The 25,060-nt window shown below is 41.0% G+C and overlaps 1 protein-coding gene across 10 annotated transcripts in view; it reads right to left on the bottom strand.

Moving 5' to 3' along the window:
* Positions 1–25,060, bottom strand: part of NEO1 (neogenin 1) — a 203,405-nt gene that overhangs the window by 89,050 nt on the left and 89,295 nt on the right. For all 10 annotated transcript variants that reach the window (XM_054836189.1, XM_054836196.1, XM_054836199.1 and 7 more), the window contains exon 5: positions 16,209–16,345. In XM_054836189.1, the coding sequence (XP_054692164.1) occupies positions 16,209–16,345 (137 nt within the window). The remainder of the gene's footprint in view (positions 1–16,208; positions 16,346–25,060) is intronic.

Below are 25,060 nucleotides of genomic sequence, written 5' to 3'. Positions count from 1 at the left end.
AGTGCTGACAGCACTACGGTTCGTGAAAGATCTCAGGAAGGAATCAGAGAAAAGGAGAGAGGTGGAGGAAAAAAAAAAACAAGAGAGTGAAAAGGCATGAACTGACTGAAGAGGCAGAGTCATACGGATGGAGGGAGTGAAGAGTAGGCATCCGAGGGACCCCAAACCTGATGAGTAGGATTTAGTAGAACATGAGAGGGAATAAGTACAGTATGAACGTAGCATACGAGAAAGGTCAGGGACAGACTGGGACATCAGAGAAAGGACAACGCTGGAAGAAATTCTGCAAGTGTTGCACCTTTCCCAGGCTGAGGTGGTCCGGGAAGTCCAGCCTTCCCTTCCCGTATCCTCGGCAAACGGGCATAAACCTCCCACTTCCAGGATGGCCGCTCTCCTCCCGGCTCGGGCAGCAGAGCTCGCCATGAACGCTTCCAACTCCAACTCGTTTACTGACGACGGCACCACGAGAAGGGAAGGAACGGTCAATCGGATGCCTTCCCTGTCTCTACCTCACTGGTGGCATTGGGGTGGACATTGAAAAAACAAATCCAGTTTTTGACAGGTGACTGCAACCCGTCAGCCTCGTGATCTGGGTCGGTGGCCACACAGAGCAGCAGAACCGCTCACCCTTCTCCGGTGCCTAACGCCAATCACAGCTCTAAAGGGACGTATTAAGAGACGTATATTCTGAAAAAAAAATCAATGTTTAAGTGTCTCAAACTGGGCACTAAAACAGCTGGATACATTTCATCTTAATTTTTCTGTGTCTCAGTCAATTTTTAAAATGGATTTGATACCACTTCATTTCAGCAGAGTGCAAAAATACATTCATTAGTGTTTACGGATGATTCAGATTCCGTGGTGCTGAATACCAAAACAGAAATAAATATGGATTTGAACTGAACATAATGAATAAATCATGGTACTATCCCCTGAATAATAAGAAAAAAATCAAATATTGAATATTTTCTCAATAAATTAGTACTATAAAGTTTGTGCACTGCACAAGGCAGTCAGATCCTGTGGAGAAACAGTAGGAGAACACATATTTTAAGATTTCCATAACTTCCTCCCATAACAAGGGGGAAGGAGGAGGTGACAAAGACAGCTAGCCTTGAAATTTCTTGGTTTTTTAATGTTTGTCTGCTTAGCCTTCACAATGGGGCGGTGTATTTGTGTGTCGGAGTCTGATAAGCTGACAAAGGCCAAAAAGAGCATAGATTTTTAAGATAATTTCAAATATTAAACCGTTTGTTCACTGAATACAGATTGCCTCAGATAACTTGGGGGGGAAAAAAAACCCAAAACCAAACTAGGGCTGCAAATAGTAAAAAGAATTGATTGGATCAACTGCTCCACCAAGCCCCTCTCATCTTTACCAAAGCACGATGTGAACTTCCAACAGCACGCTACTGCGGGAACCAGGCGTATCCCTACAGTAATCATCCACTAGGAAAAAACACTTCTTTTCCGATCAAGTAAAAAAAAAAATTTATGCTTTTCCTTTTTTTTTTTTTTTGTTTGTAACAACACAAATTCTGTAGGCTTGCTTTACGCATCAATTAAGAGTTATCCAATCGCTTTCATTTCCAGATCAATGAATGCAGGCCTAGCTTCACATCAAAGTCTCTTCTAATTTACAAATCCCCAAAATAACCTTAATTACAACCCACTTCAATAATAGCTGCTATATAAGGAACCAGCAAACAAGCTGGGAGTCTGCAGTCTGAAAAGAAACAACTGAAAGGGATACAATAAAGGCCTATAAAATCATGTCTGGTATAGTCAGGGAATAAGGACAGATTGCTTCAGCCTTTTCCCATGCAAGCTAGGAAAAGAAAAAAAAATAAAATAACGAGATTCGGTTCAAAACAAATAAAAAGAAGGTGCAGTTCCTCCCAGCGTCATGGGATGCTGCAAATACAAGATGCTTACGTGGGGGGGAAAGGGGAGAGGAGCGGGAGATGGATTAATAGAAACCTATTGAGGATTGCCAGATAACGTAGGAAAATGAGTGTAGCTCAGAAAATCCCCGATCTGCAAATGGCTAGAGAACCAGACATTACTCAAGGGAAGCAACAAATATTCTTGCCCTTTACTTAAATTCTCTCAGCCATCTGCTTTTGGACACCGTTAGGAACAAGATACCGAATCCACGAGCCTTTCGCTAGGTCTGGCGCAGCTACTGTTGTGCTGCCATGTTCACCCTGCTCACAAAAATCCGCGCATAATAAAACTAAACTGTCAGACACCTTTGTCTGCACAGTGTCACCGTTCAAATAAGAGGATTTTAAATGCACGGCCATGCTCCAGCCCTGACAGCAGACTCTTGTCGAGCATCCAGAGCCCCCAGTCCTGTCCATCGCGTGGGTCGCTCCACCGCTTCCTCTCCCCTTTCCTGGTCCCGTGTCAGCCAGGCTCCGGTTCATCGAAGCAAACAGGAGGACGACGACTCAGGGATCGGACCTGGTAGCGGCCACATCTTGCAAGAGGAGGTCTAACGCATATATACGATATGGATTAACGTGTCAGCTGAGTAAGGTCAAGACCACAGTGCCTTGGTCAGCAGATTTTTACCAAGGGAGAGCACTGGGAGACCTCTCCGGGTGGCATTACAGTAAATGTACTCCTAAAGCACAGTCTGCAACTAAAAGGAATAGATCCTTTTGCACCTTGGCTACTCTGCGTTACATCTGAGCCAGCACGGCAAACCTTAAAAAACATTTCGCTGTGCTAAAAGATCAAAAGTCTTACAAATTTAAATACATGTTGAGTTAGAGGCAGGATGGGTCCAGAGTATCAACTTCTCTATGACTGAGCAGAAACACCACGGCACTACAACACTGTGCTGTACCAAAGTATTACGTTCTGATTCCCCTTTTAAAATAAAATTTAAAAACCTTGGATCCTAACAATTTAAATATGTAAAGATAAAAAATGAACTGAAGGCAACCTTTGTACACTGTACGATTAGTGGCACAAAAGCGCATCTTCCAATTAATTTTTTACCTTTCTAGAATCACTGAAGTCGGAATTTGGGGATGCGTTTCATCACGCTGCGAGAATCAGCCTCAAACTGGCAGTCGAAATGAATACAGAGAAGTCCTGCTGTGCGTTACCCTGTCTGGCAGGGGGCTCGCTGAGAGCTGGCCACGACTCGCACAAAGTCCTCTACCAAGCCTGTTAAGCAGTCTGTGAGGTTTAAACCACAATAACTAAGTGCCAGGCTAACATTTTTCTGCACTTGCAAGAAATTTCTCTTTTACTTAGAAAGCAACGATCACCGATTACAACCCAACGTGAAACTAAAGAAACCCAGTTTAAGTTTTGCAAGAGAACCAGCTTAAGGTTTGAAGTCATGATATTTTGCCCAAGTACTCAAACTACTGATTTAACGTTACTGTATGATAATATGATGATGCAGAGCTTTACTAACAGAGAAAACAAGTCAATGGAAACCACTTCAGAGGCCTCAAAAAAGCTTTATTCTTGTATTCTATTGCACTTCCTCACGATCCAGCTACGTTTTACATAAGTTAATAGGTTAATTGTTTAAATCCTCAGTTCTCTTGCTTGTAATCCTCCGAGTTGATGTCTATAATATGCCAGTTATAATCAAAAGAAGTAGCAGGGAGATTAGCAACTCTGAAAAATCACTCTTATAATGGTTAATCACACTAATGATAATTTAAGCAAATTAGTAGAGCAATAAGCATGCAACGTTCCGATTAAGTATATGACTGGAAGGAAATGTACAGTCAGTGCCAAGGATAGAGATACCCAACAGTTCGTGAAACCTCAGAAGCCCGATCTTACACAGCAAAACCTCCTTTTTCATCTCCACAAAGCCTCCAGTGGTTATTTTCCCTTCCCACTCCATGCAAATTCTTGGACAGCTGTCCAAAAGAAAGTTCCAACTAATTATTAAAAGCACAACGTGGGCCTTACGGTTTTTTCCTGCAAAGAGAACGTAATAGGATAGTGCTCACACACTCCGTTCTTCTATTACCTTCTGGCTAGAACCACCTTCCTAAGATACGGTTTAGTCTCTCTATGTGGTGTTTTGTGATGTGCTAGAGTGGAAGCAAAAGAGAAATGCTATAAATCAGAGCTCCGTTATTGTTGACATTGTCAGTAAACAAAGTTATTAATTATACATATACTGGAAAAGCTGAAGAAAAACTATTTGCCCAAAGGGGACAGGAATGACAAAATTATATTTGAAAAATTCTCCCCAAAGCGTCACACACAGCTTACAGTAAAACATTTGAATTTACTGAAATGTATGTTTAACAGCATTGACTCAGCTCTGGGAAGCTATGAGCTGCTAAACTCATCTCAAAAGAGATTTTCATTACAAAAGACTGACATATTTTAAATTGCGCTTCTAGCCTCTGAGCTTCATCGCTACGCATAAAGCCTGCCTTCAGCTTCTCAAAAGACAGTATGCAGACTCGCAAACATGAAGCGCAGCATCCACTTCCTAAAAGATATTCCATTAGAATAAACAAAGAAAATTAATTTGAAGTTGGCGCTCCAAGATACTATTGAGCTCGATGAGTTATAGAGCGTGAAGCAGCACAATGATTTTCAAAAACCTGCCTATCTCCTTCAAGTACGATCCCGCTCTGCAACGCGCCTATACAAAAATACACCGTCCTACTCCAGTGAACGGCTCCTTGTGTTTACACGTCCCGGTCTTTACTGATTCCACGTCCTTTGGGGAAAGACTTTGCAACCGGCACGCTTACCACCATTGCAGGCAATACGTTTGTTCTTTACAATAAAGAGAAATCTTCCGTAAGCACAGGGTCTGTGTAGTAACGTGACAGTAAGGTTACAGTAGGCCTCTCGAGGCCCCCCCTACCTTGGGCCTTTCCAGTATTGTAACTTATGAGGAACTCAAACCCCTCGTACTTCAGTTGTATTTACGGAACAAAATACTTCGCTGAAACTAAAACCAGCTGATGTGAGTCAGAGGCACAAAACCTGTGGAATGCCACTTCTAGAGCACACGGGTGCTTTGAATTACCGTATCGTAGAGCAATTTACGTCCTCACTTGTAAAATACTTTGTTTAACACGATACTGGGACCACACACAACCTCCTAAGAATGCAAAAAAGAAAGACCATCAAAGAAATCTTTGAGCAAGACTAGCAGAGCTGCCAGAAATCAGGCCTGCTTCAAAAAATATGCAATATAAAACCATCCTCCTGCCATTGACTAACCATTAACTAGCCTGCTGCGAGCCTGGTTTCCTTCTATCTGCTCTCTCGCATCCTGTCCTATTTTCTCACGGGCCTCCTCCCAGCACCTTTCCGAAGGGAGAGCCTCAGAACCGTCACCGAAGAGCACGTAACAACTCCGTCACGCCTGCCTCAAAGGTCTTCACATCCACTACACAACAATATATCTAACTTAAACTGACGCTCTAAAGAAACTGTGTTTACTCGAGGAATCAAAACTCCATGGTGTTTTTCTTGTAAATTATTCTCATCATGAAGACAAACTAATTAACTGAAAGACTGCGTAGGGAATAAGTCACCGCAGATAACAGCCCGCCTCCTTACAACAAATTACTGAATTGTTTCGTCTTTGTAACTTTGGGATAAACCTCCCTGCCAAGGACTGTAGTTTTTATAATGAGATATCTAGTAACTGCGATAATCTAGCTCCCATTAGAGAAATAAATTATCCGGTGGTATGAGAGTCAGCTTAACTGTCTTAAAAATTTAACTTGAAAGAAAGTCTATGTATACTTTACGGTATGGTCTCTCCCTGGAGACTTATTTAAGTAATGCATGGTGTTCTTCAGCATTCCCATTTTAACATCACCCTCAGATTTCATCACAAAATTTGGTGGTGCAAAAACAATGCAAAAGTCTCCGTTGAAATGGAAAAAAAAAGCCCTTAAACCCCATAAATCCAAGAATCAAAACTTAAAGCTTGATTCAACCAATTAAACATGGAAGGATGACCCTGATATACAGTGAAAAATACTTGCCATTTAGGGCACAATTTCTATAAAAAGAGTTCTCACTTAGAGGAAGAAGGCATTTTAATGAGCTGCTTAGTTCACACATTCAAATTTCTTGGAAGGCTTCGGCATACGCAGCTTAAAAATTACTACTGATCTTTCAGCTTTTACTTTTTTAATTGAAATTCCAATAGTCATCTCTCTTTGACAGGAACAAAACCAATAATAAAACCCCCACAGTCTACCTCTAGTTTATGATTGCATCTACTAAATCCTCCAATCCTTCACCAGTATTCAAGAGCCCTTGGAACAACGGACCAGTTGGGCTACCCAACTGGCTTACCTTTCCTCCACTCCTGTAGGAAAAACACACGTCATTTATAAGAGCAGGTCAGTTGTGCAGAGGGTAAACTTTCCACCCAGTATTAATTATTCCTCCTGCCTAACTCACAAGAAACCTAATGGCACGCTTTGTATAGTGTACCGTGTATATTCAATGATATGACAAAATTCGTACAATTAGAGCTTTTTGGTCCAAACAATCACATCATCCAGAAACAAGCTGAAACTAGGTATGGAAAAGAGAGACAGCAAAATTAGGAATTCATCAACAATATTATTTTGGACAGGGATTTTAGTGCAAGAAAGCAGTCACTATGTAGCTGACTAAAAGCCTGGGAAAGGGAGCGGAAGGCTGCCTGGTGTGGGACTGACTGCCCTGAACTGCACCGGGCGTCTCTTCTCATCGGCAGCATCACATACTTTGTCGTGGTGTAACGGGTTTCAGAATCAAGGTCGTAAATCCTGTGGCAGGTAATCTTGCTCCAAAGGAAAAGCCGTATTTTTAGTTTGGAGACTACACAAAGATATCTAAATATGAAACTTAGGCAAAAAAAATGATTTTCTGAAACTGTCTAGGCCAAAGGTATTGATAGCAACCTTGGCTTATTTTTTAAGAGCCATTCTGTGGGAGAAAGCATTTCTTTCCATAAAGCAGCAGCTGGTTCAACCCCCCTTTAATATGGTCTTCATTTATTAGAAATTCTAGCCGAAAGAGAAACCAGCTTTTACAATTCCCTTAGTTCAATATCAGTTTCTGCACTGTAGATATTTAAGACACTGCTGCTTAATTTAGTAACGTTTTCATTATCCCCGAGGATTACTCAAGAACATTTACAAGGAAAACCATTTGTGTGAATTGTATGGGTTACTGATAATTTGGTTTTGTCTTTCTTAATGGTATTTTTTATATATATAAATAAATCACAAAGCTTTTTTTTTTTTTTTAAATTCAAAGTGAATCTCATCTTCCTCGCATGTGCGGTTCTGGCGACATTACCTCCCACCCCCCATGCAATTCAGTCATGGGCACTTAGCCAAAAGGATCTAATCTTTGTCCTCATTAACACTTAACCGTTTGGGGCTGTTTTGCAAATTTTTTCGGTGCCACAAAAATCTGTTTGAAAACTATGCGACACCCACAGAACACCAAGAAATCTTTTTTTCCCCAATATCATCAAATTGCCTAGCGAATTACAGACGTTGCGCGTGGAACAGCCTCACGATTAATGGTTGTCAGGCACTCAAATACTCTTTCAAGAGAAGCCAACCTTGCAACACTCTGATCTATGGGCCACCGTGGCTCCACCTGCACCGTTACCACTGTTGGGTTGCTCCTCCCCAGGACGGTGTCCAAGCCCAGAGAACTTCCCCATCCACAGTCCTTCCTGCCGGTTAACGGGAAGTCACCGCTGCTGGGAAGAGCACGTGCTGGGAGCTGATGTTTCTGGATGCAGCGGGGCCGTGAGAGTCACGGGCACAGCATGATCAAAGAGTGGGATTGATTTCAGGTTCCCAAACGGAGCCTTTCGCATCCTGTGCCAGAAGCTTTGGAGAGACGGTACACCCATTTCCAGTTCCTCATCCTGGTCTGTTGGTGGGTGGATATCACGCTCTGATAACTGAACATCCCACGCTCATACCTCTGCAGCGTAGTTTAAACCGAAAAACATCTGTTATTGTAACGAGTGCCTGGTCTGTGAAGCCTCCGCCCCACCTCACTGACCCGCGGACGGTTCGTAGCAGAGGGGACGCACCTCTGCAACGCACCCCCCCCCCTTGTCTTTACTCTCGGGTTTCAATAACCTTCTGTACTTGCCCTGACGACGGGAGTCGGGCTCTGCTCACACGCGCAGCACAAGGCACAGACGGCAGCCGTCTCTGCTCAGCCCTCACCCCGCTAAGGTCAGAAAATCACCCCAGCCCTAAGCTTCATGGAGTGTTTGCCCCCTTTGAACACCGAGAAACAAGAGGAAACCTCCGGGCAGCGATCGTTGCCTGTGAAAGCTGCCTGACGCTTCTCGCTACAACGATCAGTTTTTGTTGTTCCGTAACACCCCTGCTGAATTTCAAACATTTTTACTGCTACGAGGGAATCCTTCTGCAAAATTCTAGCAAAGCTCATTCGTAACGTGTGGAATCGTGGCAAGCTCTCTTCAACAAGCTTTATTGTCCTGGGCTTTTGAAATATGGCCAGAAGCGGACAAATGTTCTGCCTGCTCTTAGAAAAACATTAAGACGCACCAAAAAAAGTGTACAACGGTTCACTCACTACAGGGCAAGATTGAGAAACGGAGCAGCTACAAGCAGAGGCACAGAGGTTCTGCTGAGCCCGAGTCCTGTGTAATAGTAGTGGGCAACACAAATCAGATCACAGTATCTTCAAACACAACAGAAGTGTCATGTTTTGCATGACACAAAGAATGATTTCTTTTTGTGGAAGTTCACATGTAGTATTAAAAATTATGCATCTCGTGTCCAGGGGTATTTTTGGTCTCCAGGTAAAACCCGAGCAAGTGATGTCATCTTAAAATAATGCTACAATCTCCTTCCTCCCCATTCCACAAATGTTTCTGAATATTTGTTTATACCTTTGTCAGTAGTAACATCAACCTTTAACACCAATGTGACAGAGGCAAAAATTACTCAAAAAGTATCTATAAGCATATTTAGTTGAATTCACAAGTAAACTATACAACGCCACAAACATCAAATTACACTGAAGAGCAGCAGCAAGGACTATTAGGAAGTCTTTTCAGTAATACGGTGAAGTGCAACGGTGCTGCCCAAATCACAGCGAATTCCTCGCATCAGACTCCTCTGACTCACTGCGTTTCTTTTCTCTCACCGCGGAACAAAAGATCATTCCCAAAAGCCACGTTACAGTTTCAAGGGAAAAAACAAACGTGCACGAAGCTTAGGTCGTCTTTTTACTACTAACAGCTTCCCCCAACCAGAGTAGTTCTGAAAGAACCGGAAAAACCAATACTTTGTCCCAAGTAGGAGCCTTTGACAGCGTCAGGTTTAGTGTGGTATCTTCTGAATCTGTAATTGAAGTGCAGCCTATTATCAAGATACAGCACTGAGCTTAATTAGACACAGAAATCAATAATCTAGAAGGTATGAGAAAGGTTTTAGCAATTTTCAGCGTTGGTTCAAATTTCCCCCCTAGAATTGTTTCCAATAATAATGAAAGCTTAATGCAAAAATAAGAGTTACCCAGACATATTATTCTGGTGCTACAGGATTTAATGCGCTTTTCAAACATCTACAGTTTCCTGAGAAAGGACAGCATTAACTTTTATCAGAGCATCTGCCACAGATGAAGATCGGGTCGGATGTACTTTTGGAAGACGAGCCTAAAATTCTTCCCGCTAAAGGCTCTTCCTTCTAATGACTGTTTTGATTTTAAAGAAAGCCTTAACAAGTTTAACTCAGGCTGGTTGGTAAAGAAACCTGAACAAAACTGCTCTTTGTGCAAGACAAGGCAACTAAATGGGCAGGATTGAACCTCAATGGGAAAGACGGTCACCGGGACGGACGCAGATTCTAATGGTACAGTCAGCCTGTTCCCCGTGCAGCAAGTTTACAAACAGTTCTTTGTCAACAATTTTGAAATGTTTAAAAAAAATGTTTAAAATAATGCTGGGTGTTTTTGACTTACCTCACACTTGCTGGTACCTTTCCACCTTATTTTAATGAAGGAGGGAGCTATTCGACTAAAGTCCTGTTTCTCAATCACAGTGACAAGGGGAGCCATTTTTCAAACTCTTTTAAAGCTTTAAAACATTATCACCCCTAACCATAACCAACAGTTACTAAACCCATAAATAAAACCAGAAAAGAATTCATATATTAATAGCAGCATAATCACAGCTAGTTTTAAGCCAAGATCTTCAAATACAAAAAACTTAAAACAGTTCCCTGCCATCAACCCCCAAAGCGTTTTCTGTATTAGAAACGCCCCTTTTGGGTGCGCCAAACCTTGCTCCAAGTAGGAGAGTACAAGTACAAGTAGAAGTTTCACCATCTCGGATGGTTCTGCACGGACAACGCGTTAGGTGGGCTACACCAACAGCGGAACGTTCCTCCTGGTGTAGTCTAAACCACCAACCAACTTTGGTTCTGCTGCATCACAATAACATTATCTGGTCAAATCTGATTTATGTCACTGACTATTCATTTCAACAAAATATAGACTTTACCTCGCTTTCTTTTATTATCTGAATTACTACCCAGCCCTTGCATAGAAAGCACAAAAAATGTTTTCTTACTCTGCAGGACCAACATTGCAGTATTTGTATTTTTTACTAGAATAAGGATTTGCCGTTAGCAAAAGGCTTTTCAGCTATACTGAAAAAATATTTCCAGCGTTGCCTTTCAAAGCACAAAATTGATAATTTTATCAAAAAACCCACTACCACTGCATTTGGTTTTTTCCGTACAATTTGCTCTGGCAGCACAAATGAGGTAGTGATCACCTATTGCTGTGTGCAGCCTCTGATTTATCACTACGGATCCCCCAAAATAAAGCTTTCCTGTTTTATTTTTCATTTCAATACATTAACACAGCAAGGCATTTAATGCATTGTACTTCAGATACGTTATCAAACACTGAACGCTGTCCTAGATGACTCGAGAGCCAACCTTCTGCAATTCCAAAAAATATTGCAAGGTAATAACATAGACAACAAAGAAAGAGCAATTCTGACTCTTCTCACACAACCGCAGCGATGCATTTATTTGAGACTTCTGACCTGCCATATCAATTTCTAAGGAAAATCAAAATGGAAATTTTTTGGGGTTGTTATTTTCTGGTTCGGTATTAACTGCAGTAAATATTTCAACAGAAAGAGAAAACTCCCTCTAAACTCATTATCTACAACATAAGTACCAAGACAGGCGACAGGAAGCTCACGCAGTGATCTAACCCGCGTCACAGTGTTTGCAGAAATCCCAGGGGTGCTGGGCACAGTAATAAATTTGAAATATTTCCCAGATGAAGAATGAACTTAGAACCTTCTCCATATTTAACTGCCACTATGGCTCTTCCAGGTCGCAGGTTTTAGACTGAACAGCAGCCAGCCGAATACTTTTTAAATACATTTACTACTTGTTTCCCCAAGCTTTTCTTTCATCACTTTCCACTCTTATCTAACAGAAATACTACAGATTCTTTCACTGCTGGTGAGAGCAAAACAAATTTTTCCAGTGCTCTCAATTCATTACGTGCGTTGTAAATAAATCTGGTACCCAGCACCGTTCGTGCTGCTGACGGCAAGGGGAAGGAACGCCGTACCCAGGGTTTTCAGACACCTAACTATTGCCTCCCCTCACAGAAATAACCTGCCCTGGTAAAGGTGCTTGGCCTGCGACCGTGATGACATATGGTTTTTGCGTCCCAGATTAACTCAAGGAAAAGCGAGTAAGTACAAAGCTGTACACACATTTTAATCCAGGTGATATTTGTCCCTAAAGACAACCCCCGACGTGGATGGGCTTCAGAAATGTTAAGCTTTAGGGGCCGAGACTCTCTCAGCCGCAGATCTTCCCCCAGGACATTTCATGTTCTCTTCCACATTCAAACCGCTTCTCAAACGCGGGAGTCGGTGCGTGATATGTGGGTACGTGAAATCTCCAAGTTGCCCACACGTAACCAGAAACTTTTCTCTGATGTGGAGCAGTCTTCTGAGTTTGCTTCAAGGTGTCTCCTCGCTTTGTGGCAACGTGCATCTTCCCCTTTCCAAGGAAAAGGCCTGAAAATTGTGCTTCCAACAGACAGATCCATTGCTGAGCTGTTCAGGCAGTTGCTCCCTAACCCGTTTCAGTCAAAATGACCCAAGATAGCTTCAATCAGCCCAAAAAAAGCCTGGTTTAAGTTAACTAAAGTGCCTCAGAGTTCACAAAAAGCAGCTGAGCAAATCGATGAGAGAGGGACTGTGGAGAGAAGCCCATGCCCACCTTTCCGGCGGGCACGGCCACGCTAAGAGGAGAGCAGGAACAACTGGTGTCACCCGGCGGTACGTACAGAATTAATTCCAGGCGGCTGACAGAAGCTACACCAAAACCCATCGTCTTCCAAGGCGTACTTTAGATTTCTAGTATTTCAAATTCCCTGCGCGTTTCTCAAAAAACCCCTTTGTACCATATCAAAGAATAACCAGGTTTAGCAAAAGGTTGAAATTCAAAGATGTTTCACAGGTAAAGGTACAAAGAATGTTATTGATGACAAAAACAGGTATTCACTTATGATTCTTCCCTTTGCCCTCCTCAGAAATGTAGGCCACCAAAATTACACTTTCTCCTCTCCAAACCCACCTAAAATTTAAATTTCTCAACTAAACACACTTTCAATACCACTGTTTACTTCCACCAGTAGTAAAATACTATTTTTTCCTGTATTCTCAGAACCTGTACTGCATATCTTTTGCATATTCTTAGAACAGTCTTCATCAAACTATTCCATTCATTTTCCATCATCCTCTGAATAAAATTAAATTCTCGTAACTCTAGCTCCCACATACACGTCGTAGATAAAGAGACTGAGGAAATACATTTGCGTAATATTCTTCTGGACCCTTAAGTACCTTTAATTATAAAGGAGTACTTGACTAGAAAGCCATTTTTCCAGATTCAGTCTTTCTGCAATGTAGGTAGGGAAATTAAATCAAATAATTTCTTAAAACCAAACATTAGAGCAATAGAAGGCTCCTCTAGCACTTTTTTTTCTTGTGACACAGGGTAGCCTGTTCAACAGACTACCTCCAGGTACGTGAAACAGCTGATATCTTTAAGTGTCACCAACAGGATGTGAGTAAACTCCCTTAATTTATGGTAACATTTACCTAAATTAAAAACGGTGCAAAAATTAACAGGAAAAATAACCCCGCGAACTCCCAGAGTTGATCACTTTATATGCTCGTATGCAGTCGGAAATAAGCTTTCTTCAACTATCTCCCATGCGCCTTACGCAAACATCGCAGCAAAACGTAGATGTTCCTTGCCAGCCGAGCACGTCGCACCTCGGCGTGCGACACTTCACGGTACCCTGCCCTTTAACGAGGAAGGTCAGCATTTTCAGCCTTCCTGCCACGGAAGGACAGGTACCCAGGTCATCAGTCCAACGCAGCGGACGCACGGCAGCTTGCTGCCACCGGTGTCACATCAGAGAGAGAGCATGTCAGCTTCTAGGTTTTTATTAGATCCTTGTTAAAGAATATGGAAAAGCCGGTCTTGGAGCAAAATAACATTTAATGAGCATTCTTTTTATTCTGTGCACAATTTAAGCTTACAACTGGGTAAAGCGGGTTGTTTTTAACTACCTGCGAATTTCAGTCAATCCGTACCTGGCACTGCAGGGAAATCTCGGTTAAGAGGCACCAACGGGAACGCCAGTTCACGTTAACCGTCCTCACACTGTCGAATAATGCCCTCTTACCCCCACTGAGGTAGAGATTTCCAAATGTCTCACCGAATTGCCATTGTGAAATGTTAAAGGAAGGAGAAGATCGACTGCCTTGGTACAACCTCTAGTAGGCTCCTGAAATTGCCAAACAAAAAACCCCAGATGCTTCAAGAAAGAGATGCAGAAAAGTAGAGGAGACAAGGGAATTAAATACCCCAAAATGGATTTCTTGTACGAACTTCTGCAAGACTAACTTCTAAGAATGACAGAAGCAGCTTAAATTAAGCAAAATCATGCAAGTTATTAGGTGGGAAGAGATGACAATTTTTCTAGTCTAGAGGAAAATGATACAGTGATCAGGTAACAGCCACTCCAACTATTCAACCCTTTACCAAATTATAGTAATGCAGAAATACAATTACTCTCTCCAGTGACCTTTCAAAGGAAAGTAGAATTAAGATTAGAACTAAGAAGTAAAATCAGAAATGCAAGTTTCCAAAATGCATTCTGTATAATCTTTAATATATTTTAATACTCAAGCATTAAAAGAAATCCTTTTTTTTTTTGGCGCCAGGTGTATAAGAAAAATCAGGCATTAAAGAACCGGCAGAGCATATTCTACATCTTTACAAATAAAGAAATCACATTAGTTTAGATATGGAATGAAGAGTGATCTCAAGATCACTTTCATCCCTCGAGTGACCTGGTCATATATCCTACATTCAGGTTATAATCTCGGTGTTATCTATGACTTGCTTCGGTTGATTCCATCATATCATTAATATTATTAATTTCTGCCATTGCCCATAAAACTCAAAGCCTCATACCAATCCTGTAAAATAGATAGGTTGGAACCAAATTAAACACAGCATGTGGCAAGTTGCGTAAAACCATCATAAAGTGCTACGAGGCATCAGGCGTGTCAGATTTAAAAAGACAGAGCACCTATCTTTATTTTCTTGGCCCAAGAAATAAGGTAAGGAAAACATAGGGGGTTTCCGCATGACCAGAATTTGTTGGCTTTATATTAGTACAGCTATACTGCAGGAAAGCTAGCGGGGAATAAACTGCCAGGTGAAGCTTAAGCTACAAGTAGTAGGCAACGGCACAAAGTGAGTGCTGACAATGCACTCTCAAGGGAATATTCCCCCAAATGTTCGTAAACAAGTTCTGCTCCTTGTTCAGGTTGTTTTACACGGACATGGTTAAACAGAGCAGCGACGTAATGCGGAAAGGCTGTGGCTGTTAATATAAACCTTCTTTCGTACCCCGCTTTCCTAAAGAGGAAGACTTCAACTGTTCAATACTGAGCAGCTCAATGGTCAACTTGCTCTGAAAGCTTCTTGTCCTTTCTTAATATATACATATTTTGTATTTTTTTTAAACCCAACTGACCTTCTCCAGCTCTTCTATACCAGAAACACACCTGGAACTTCAGAAATACAGCCAGACGTGTAAAATGTATCACCTCAAGTACATACATCTCTTGAGCGCTAAAATTTGTATAACTTTCGTACCTTGTGTTGATAGAGAAGTAAGAACTCTGCTCGTGTGCCTTTACATAATGTTTCATGGTATAAGAATAGTTATCCCAGACGTAAAACAAGGTTTCACCTAGAGGTAAGCATTCCTTAATGGTTGTTCAGCGATTACATTTATCCCTTCAGCCACACTTTTAAGACAAACTTTCTAGTACCACAATCCATGACTTAAGTCAGTTAAGCTCTTCCGAGGATGCTGCATCTATGAACCACTCTTACATGCCAGTAAATTCTAGATGAAGAATTTTAAACTAATATTAAGATCCAATTAACAAGAGACACAGGTTTCCTCATGAAATGTAAGAAAGGTGAAGAAGCCAAACTTATCACCTTTTTTCCTGCTCCTTAACAAATGTGCAAATAAGGTAGAAATTAAATAAGCTGGTTTTATATCAATGTTACCAACATTTCAGTGCTGTTCCTACTAAAAATAGCTTTCAAGAGTAAGCAAGACACACACACAATAAATCAGGGTATTACTAAATATGTATCTTGGCTTTTATCTTCTGTCGAGCTCCTTGAACACAACAGTATATTTAAGGATTTTGAAAAATACTTTATAGATGTCCTTTTCAAGGAAAACCTCAGCAGGTTTTTTTCCCAGATGTGATTAGCCACACGGTCACCTTTGTCCTCCTTTAGAGAAGTATATGGCGTTGACCACATTTAATATTATATGAGCGCATACAGCAAATTCCTCATTTGAGTATTCATGAAACTATAAGCAGTTTGAATAAGAAGTCAGAGTAACACATAATACAATATAACAGAATTGGGGGGTTGGGGTGCTGGATTTTTTTGGGTTTGAGGTTTCACTTGATGTTTGTTGGTTTGTTTAAAACAGGGCACAAAAACCAACAGGGTCTTTAACTGATCACACAATAAAATGCTTACGAAAAGTCATCCGGAGACCTGTTCTCTCTGAAAATTAACTATTTGACCTACCTTGAACAGTAAGTTCTGCCTGAGCTTCAATCGTCTCGTTTCCGTTATCCGCTATGCAGGTATACGTTCCAACGTCCTCTTCCGTGATATCACTGAGCTCCAGACTGCCTCCCGCAAGCAGAAGAAATCTTTCATAGCTGTGCAAAACAGGACATACAGGTGATTTGATGGACAAATTGACTTAAATAAACTGTTACCAGAGAAGTACACGCAAGTCCTCGGCCTGAAATGCCTACAGAAAGGGAAAAAGTGCTTACATGTCATATTCCTGGGTGTCATTTACAGGGAGCCATGTTAGAGAGCAATTTTTAACTAGATGGTCAAACGGCATACGTTGGCTTCACATTTAAAATTAAATTCAACTCTATCAATTCCACAAGAGCAGCTCGTCTTTTTGTGCTTTCAGCTTCAAGTATTCTTAATTAAATGTGATCCAAGGTATTTAGACAACAGGAACTAAACTTTAAGAAAAATGAAATAACACAGCCACATCATTAAAAAAAGGCATTTTGCAGATACAGCTGGAACGACTTATTGCTTGAAAAATTAAGTGAACTATAATGTGCCAGACTTACGCCTGTACGACATAAGGAACAGCAATGTATATTGTATTACATACACTAATTGAATTTTTACAAAAAGACAGCCATTTCAGTAAGATGTAAGATTTCAGAGTAAGATACAGGTTAAAAACAAGCCAGAAGACAAAATTCGACACGTTGGCAAAGTTTCTGTACAGAATTTTCTCCCTCTGACTTGTAACGGGTGGGGGAGTGCTCATAATTCAGACCTGATAAACCATCTACTTTTTATGCTAAATGTAGTAGCTACATGTAGCATTTTATGCTGCATGGAGGACCCTCAGCATTCTTCTCCCATTGCAACCATCATTCCCCTTTATGTGATAGAAACTTGTACGAGAGTTGTCCAAAACCTTCATCACTCAACACGTGCACAATAAGATGCAGTAACATTACCAAAACACCCCCAAGCCGAGACAACGAATCACGACTGGATGCCGATCCAGAATGATACTACCATAACTGTTGATCAAATTTCTGATTCCATACATTTAAAATCTGAACAAACAAAATTATTGGAATTACGTGAAAGAAACCAATCTTAAAAGCATCCAGGGAGATGTCCTAATCGGGTATACCTTAAGGAAATGGATCCTGGTTCCATGATGTAGGAATAAGAGGACTACAAAAAGTCTATTTTGTAAGAAATGTAGGTAATTTGAACAAAGATATAAGTAAGTTTGAAAAACTGCATTAGGAGCTTTAAAAAGAAGAAAGCCTGAAGAAATATTAGAGGAGTATGTGAACAGCACTGCAAACAGGTTCTAGCTATGAGAAAACAGCAAAAAATTTCTCATTAAACCTTTTTTTGGAACCGCTCAACAGTGATTTAAGGACAGAAAGTAAAGAGATCAGAAGATATATCTCAGATTATTTTGATAGTATTTTATTGTCATTGCAGCAAAAAAAAAAACCAACCCAGAAGCCTCCTATCGTGGATCAGATGAAAAATTAGTATGTAGCAAAAAAATAGTAGCTTTAGCGGTAATCAAAGATAGCGAAGAATGATCTGTCTCCTACCTCAAGCAAGAAAAATCTGTACAAAGGAGATGTGAGCAGGAGCTGACAAAACTGTATCGCTTTTTTCCCCCCCTTTCTCGTATTCTATTTACCTGTACTGTATCCAGGTAAATTCATTAGATTTAAGCCACCCAAGTCTGTTGAAGTTAACACAAACTGAACCAAGGAGTCTTGGATTACACCACCTCCAAGGCAAACCTGACCGTCTATGGAAAGTTCTGAGACCACCTAAAAAGATCTAAGAAAACAATGCCCTTTGTGATTCTTGAATCTCTTGGTCTGCATATGGACATCCATGAACACAGAAGAGCTTTCCAAATCTTGTCAAGGTGAACAGAAATAAATGTCACAGAAGCTTATTGGCGAAAACGTCACGTTAGACATGTTAAGTCTGCACTAAAACCACGCCTAAAGAAAAATAAGTGAATGAGACAAGTCTGGACCTCGACGCTTCCATATATACAGTTTTGTATCATCTTTTATTATGTAAAATAGATTCTTTGATGATTTGTTCTAGCATTCATGGCAAATTGAATTAATCTGAGTAGCATATAATCTGCTGAAGGCTAAGACGAAAGCAGAAAGAAATGAAGCCAGTTGGTAAACGTGCCAGATTATCGGGGACAGTCGGGACACAAAACAGGAAGGAAGGCTGAGCAGAAAGAACTGACTGGATGCGAGAAGAAGAGACTAAAAATTGCAAAGAAATGATAAAAGGCTATACAGAATGTTAGTGTAATTTTGATGACACATAGTGCCTTTTTCCAGGTTGTGGTGGGTTGACCCTGGCTGAAGGCCAGGTGCCCACCAGAGCCGCTCTCTCACTCCCCTCATTCACCAAACAGGGGAGAAAAGGCATAACGAAATGCTTGTGGGTCGAGATAAGGACAGGGAGAGATCACTCACTAATCGTTGTCACGAGCAAAAGAGACCAAACTGAGAGAGGGAATTCATCTAATGTATTACTAGGCAAAACAGAGTAGAGCAATGAGAAAATAAAATCAACTCTTAAAACACTTTCCCCCCACCCCTCCCATCTTCCCGGGCTCAACTTCACTCCCGGCTTCAACCTTCCCCCCCTCAGCGGCACAGGGGGACGGGGAGTGGGGGTTGCGGTCAGTTCATCTCACGGTGTTTCTGCCGCTTCTTCAGCCTCAGGGGGAGGACTCCTCTCATCGTTCCCCTGCTCCAGCATGGAGTCCCTCTCACGGGGTGCAGACCTTCAGGAGCAAACTGCTCCAGCGTGGGGTCCCCCACGGGGTCACAAGTCCTGCCAGCAAACCTGCCCTGGCGTGGGCTCCCCTCTTCACGGGTCCACCGGTCCGGCCTGGAACTTGCTCCAGCATGGGCTTCCCATGGGCCACAGCCTCCTTCAGATGCCTCCACCTGCTCCGGCGTGGGGTCCTCCACGGGCTGCAGGTGGAATCTCTACACCCCCTCATCCTTCCTCCATGGGCTGCAGGGGGACAGCCTGCTTCACCATGGCCTTCACCACGGGCTGCAGGGGGATCTCTGCTCCGGCGCCTGGAGCTCCTCCTCCCCCTCCATCTGCACTGACCTTGGTGTCTGCAGAGTTTCTTACATCTTCTCACTCCTCTCTCCGGCTACAAAAGCTCTCTCTCTAAGTGTTTTTTCTTCTTCTTAAATATGTTATCACAGAGGCGCTGATTGGCTTGGCCTTGGCCAGCGGCGGGCCCGTCTTAGAGCCGGCTGGCATTGGCTCTATCAGACACAGGGGGAGCTTCTAGCAGCTTCTCACAGAAGCCACCCCTGTAGCCCCCCCGCCACCAAAACCCTGCCACGCAAACCCAACACACAGGTATCTGCCAAGTTCCATTGTTCTCCATCTAAAAAGCCACATGTGCCTTAGGATGCTCATTTTCCCACAGAAAAGTGACGCAGCAGAGTATCACAGTTACGAATTGGCAATTAAGAAGTTACTGAAATGATAAAAAAGATTCGGCTTTGTCCCATTAGGCAACAAAAGTTTGTCATATAGGATCTCACTTGCAATTACTTGCAACGTGGCAGCATTTACATGAACTCTCCTTTTTGTCAAGAAACAAGGTTATATAGTTTGCAGCCATCTACATTGCATGCCATGCTTTTATTCTCATTATTTTCCTCAAGAAAACCTAGAGTTGAGTTCAGAGTTTACCAATATGTGATCCAATACAAGTTCACCGCTGTTAAAACATGGAAGAAAACAATTAATCTGTCAGACTCCTTGGCAATTCCTTCTGTATGCATTAGCTGTGGAAGAATTCTGGGCTTAAAGCAAAACTGCTTTTGTAATAAAGTAAAAACATCTTAATTTTGTAAGGACAAGGAAGCATTTACACAAAAGAGTGAAGCAATCAGATTTCAGACACTGGAGACAAAGAATCAGCTTAATAGAAAAGTGATAACATAATTTAAAGTGTCATTAAAAACAACAAAGATTGATCATTCAAATGTCAGAGAATAGCAAAATCAAATTCAAGCCCTTTATATGCATTCCATACAGCCCTCAGTTACACACTCATAATATACAATTACTTCAGCTACTTTGAATACCTAACTCACGATGCTTTTTTATGTTCATTATCACAAAATATAGTGAGCCTTTATTAATTTACTGTATTCAAAGAGCCAGTTATACCCTGAGGTTTTGGCTTTTTTTTTTTTCCTTCTCTTTTAAATTACTATTCCCAAAACATCTTATAATCTATTTGCAGTCTTGGTAAAGTACAGCAGATAAAATTAGACAGTAAATTAGATTATTTTGTGGAATCTACTACCAGAAAAATCTCCATAATTACTCTGCTATGTTTAACCTTTACTGAGTTGGGCAAGTGTAATTCACTTAATACGAATCGCTCGGAGTGCCTGGCGAACAATAATATGTAATAATTAAAAATATCACACATTCGTGTGAAGCATTAAGGAAAAACCCCTGCGTTAGGAATGTGCACGTGAGCGTACAATTAAAGACTTCGTTTGAACGCATGCAGCAACAGCATAAAATTAACGCCGCACAGGCGTCCTCACCTTTGTCATCTCTTCGCTTTAGCCCCTGAACACATACTGACCCACGCACGGGAAAGGTTTCAAAGCAGAACAACATCTTCCAAACATTCGAAACTCTACAGGTCTCTCAAGCTCTGAAAATCCATCTTGGCAGCCTTCTCACCTGAAACTTCACTTTTCAACTTCAGAATCATCAAAAGCACAAAATTACTGCTGCATTCGCTACCAAACAGACCGTCATGCAGTGGGATCCTTAGCCAGATGCCACATTTATTAAAAAAAAAGAAAAAATTGTGAAAGGCTCAAAGGTGGCAAAATCTGAAAAATTATTCACCCTGTATATAACGTTTCTATGATAGCCTTTTGTATCAGGTACTATTGACGATAAAGCAGATTTCGCTTTGGAAAGCTTTCTGTAAAGGACATACGATTTATTCAAATAGCTTAACGCTCCAGAGGCTTTGCCTACTGCCTTCCATTTCTCTCAGTATTTGCTACATTCCTGGCAGAGATGTTCCTCGTTCTGAGGTCACGGAGGAAATCCAGCTGGAAAAGCAGAATGCATATTCGCATGGCCGAACCACGTGTATGATGGGGTGGGCATGCATGCGTAGGGCCAACCCTGAACTGAAGAACCCTGTATTACGAGATTATATAAACACGAATACATACAATGAGTTTGTTTCTTCTGCTTTGGTCTGAGTCTGGAGGCTCCCTTCGTATTTTGAAGGTCTAGTTTGGAGCTACAAGCACTGGCACTGTAAATCTTAACCTAAACCAGGGTTTAGCCTTTTCCTTGCTTTTCTAACAATGTGGTTTTGAGGAAATTATTACATATCATGAAAGTTATTAGCTTGTCAAGTAAGCCAATCCAATGAAAAGCTTTCATCACAAGTCAAATGCTGTTCCTGGTGACAGATTATCAAGTCCGATTTTCAACTGAGTGATTTTTTTTTTTTCCCCGCTCTGAAATTGTGAATACCGTACAAAAGGCCTCACAGGAGCAGACCAAAGCCAGAGAGAGCAATGCCTCGTGCGGATGGTGCACGCATACGGAGACCCTTCCTCCAAATAGTCCCATAGGCTTCGGCTTCCGAGGACTGAGATCTCCCCAAGACCTGGGTGGCACCTGGGTATTTCAGTCTTTGATGGACTTCTTTATGAGGAATCAAAAAGTCGGCAGTCTTACATATATCGCTTACATTTCTTTAAAATCTTTAAGTTAAAAAAGTTCTGAAAGGATTCCATGAAGTTGTAATGGTTTTACTACAATGGAAACTTTTAGCATTGCATTAACTTCACCAATTTCTCGCTCAACACTCAAAGCTTCCTCCTCTTTCACTCAAATTAGTTTGGAAAATATTTTATCACAGCAAACTAATTTCACAATATATTACATTACAGGCTGCTTGTTTGAACGACTGCCAAGACTGCTGTCATTAAAGTTTACTCATATTTAGCCATTAACATAAATTTTACTGCAGTCTTTGACAAATACCCCACTGAAATTAAACACCTTCCCTTTTTTCAGGCCTTCTAACAAATACTTCCTTCCAAAACCCCACCACTCCCAATCTATAAAAATAATCTATTTTTCCTATAAATACAGGCTCCTATACATATTCTTCTTAGCAATACAGCTTGAAAGGAAACCATTTCATTTTGTATTAGATTAATTGCCACAGTTAAAAAGACAAAAGTAAAAATAAGGTTGTGTGCCTAGACCAGTTAACAAGGGGTAAAAATTGGAGGCATACCTGACCATGCTATCTGAGTTTTGTTTCTAACCCTATACACGCACAGACAGGTATCGAGATATAGGTATATACACACGTGTAGGTACAACATCTAGGTATGATAAGGTCTGTAGTGTGTGTGTACAGGCAAAGCCCATGATTTAAGAGCTTTTCCCAGGCAGAATGTACACTGAAACCTGTCCGGATTAAAAGGATCTGTTTGTTCTTGGGATAAAGAAAAGCAATACTAATAAGGAAAGTCCTACTTTTATATCAAAAGGGGATTTTAATACAAATTAAATGTGATTTCATTTGTAATTAAAGTAACAGACCATGCAGAACAAGCTACGGTACCTATTTTGCAGCAGTCTAACTGCAGGCTTTACTCCAACAGAGCATCTTAATTTTTAGTTCTAGAGATTTTCCAGTTATTCTGTGCAAAAGACTAATACAGAGAGCTGTCGAGGTAAATGGAGTTTAAGAACTTTTTGTTGTCTGCTGTTTGAATCTCTTCTCTGTTAAGCCATGGTCACGAGTAGCAGACTTAAGAGTTTTGGCATAGCGTGATCACTTTGATGAACAATGAAGGAAGCTTATTCCTACAGAATGAAAAAAAAAAAACCCCACAAAAAAAAAACCAAAACCAAATTTTCTCTTTTACCTACCTTAAAAGTCTATACACTTCGCTAGCAAAAAAACTAAGTGTTGTAACAAGAAAATTATTTTTTTTTTTTAAATCAATTTCATCAGCAAGGTAACTTTACTCACTCATCTTCAGCCAGACCAGGAATGTTCTGTAAGTTAAAAGAAATAAGGATTTTGAACAATGAAAATCGTATTTACTCCTTTTTGGTTCTACCATTGAGCAGAAGGAACCGTTTCTTTCAAATGCAAGAGGAGTATTTCTTTGTCTTTTCAACTTCATCCTCCTTAGCGAATACATCTCCAGAGGACGCAACCAGCAGCAGGTTCAAGAACATCCAGGCTTTCAGTTGGGCGAGAGGCTTTCCTTGGGCTTGGCGGAGAACGAGCATAGCTCTGTTGTCGCAGGAGTAGAGAAGCGTTTAGACAAATCATGTCTGACAGTCTTGTGGCTCCTGCCTCACCGCACAGCATCCATGCGCTGATGGAAAGATGCTCGAGAAGAAGCGGCTTCAAGCACAGAGCTGGTGACAGCAGAGAGGAAGCGCTCTTCTGACTGCCCATACCGACAGCTTCGCACACAGCTCGCAGCGGGATTTGTACTCGCAGCAAAAATCCACCGGAATCCCTTCTTGTAACAAAGGGACATAACGCTAAAAACTAACGCTAAATATTCTGAAAGTCAGGTCCTGTGTGGTTCTGATTGCGCACATATAAAGATCAAATATGTTTACTAATGTTATGCCTCAAGTCTCCGATAAAATTTCTCACTCTGAATTTTGAAAAGAAAAAAAATATTTGTGAAGCCCTTGGAAGTTATCATGACAACCTGTATAGAAAAGCTCATAAGGGAATTAACAGCACTGTATTCAGAGCAGGATTTGAAAGTTTGGGCTCTATATCAAAAAATGAGAAGAAAACAAAGAGGAGAGCTCTTTAGTAAGTGAGCTTTAACCTCCTCGTGCACTGAACGTGACATAACCAAGAGACGGATGGAGCGGGGGGCAGCAAAAATTTCTAAAGATATGACATGACATCATTTGAGATACAAGCAAAATTAATTAAGATCTCACCAGGCACATTTATTCTGACACTTCATCGCATTTGATTGTGTAACTCTAATGAGTCTGTACCATTCTTCGTACGTGAATGATTTCCTATATTTACAAAAAGTGAATCTACATCATGTGCCATCAGATTGACATCAACACAATTTCTCAGAGGTATTAGCACTGCTAGTCATTACCCACAGAAGCTTGCATTTTCCAGATAAAGACAGTTCAAATTACAAGCCCCTGGATTTTTTAACTTAAGAGTTGACAAAAAAAATATTATTATTATTGGTACTGCAGAAAGACTTGCGTACTCCTTCAGCCGCTTTCTGGTGTCAGCCACATCACAATATAACTTTACCCCTCGTTGTTTCACAATTAACTTGTTTCTACATTAATCTCACCACCGACTTTGACGGACATTGAGAACACTCGAGTATCTGTTTGTAATTTCCTTGTTCTACTAAGTACGTTCATTAGGCAAAAAGATAGCTTGTCTTGATACGATTTGTTCTGCTTTCCTATACCTATTTTCTACCATGGTATTTTGAATGAATACACCAGCAATGACAAGGTATAATAGAGAAGTTTTCACTTAATGCATTCCTGAAAGCCCACAATTCTTTTTAATCATACCTAACATTTTAATATGCTGTTTTAATGAGAAATTACAAAATTCTGCTTTAAACACCTATTCTTAAATTCTTGTGGAACATTTAGAAGCATACTGACATCTTCATTGCAGAAAGAGTAATGCGAGTGCAGGGCTTTGCACATGTAACATGCCAACACAACAAAGTCTTAGCTTTTCT

The sequence above is a fragment of the Grus americana genome, chromosome 10 (assembly GCF_028858705.1).
Source record: "Grus americana isolate bGruAme1 chromosome 10, bGruAme1.mat, whole genome shotgun sequence".
NCBI classification, from domain to species: Eukaryota; Metazoa; Chordata; class Aves; order Gruiformes; family Gruidae; genus Grus; species Grus americana.
Note: the sequence above shows the minus strand (reverse complement) of the source record. Positions and strands in the feature narration are given on the sequence as shown.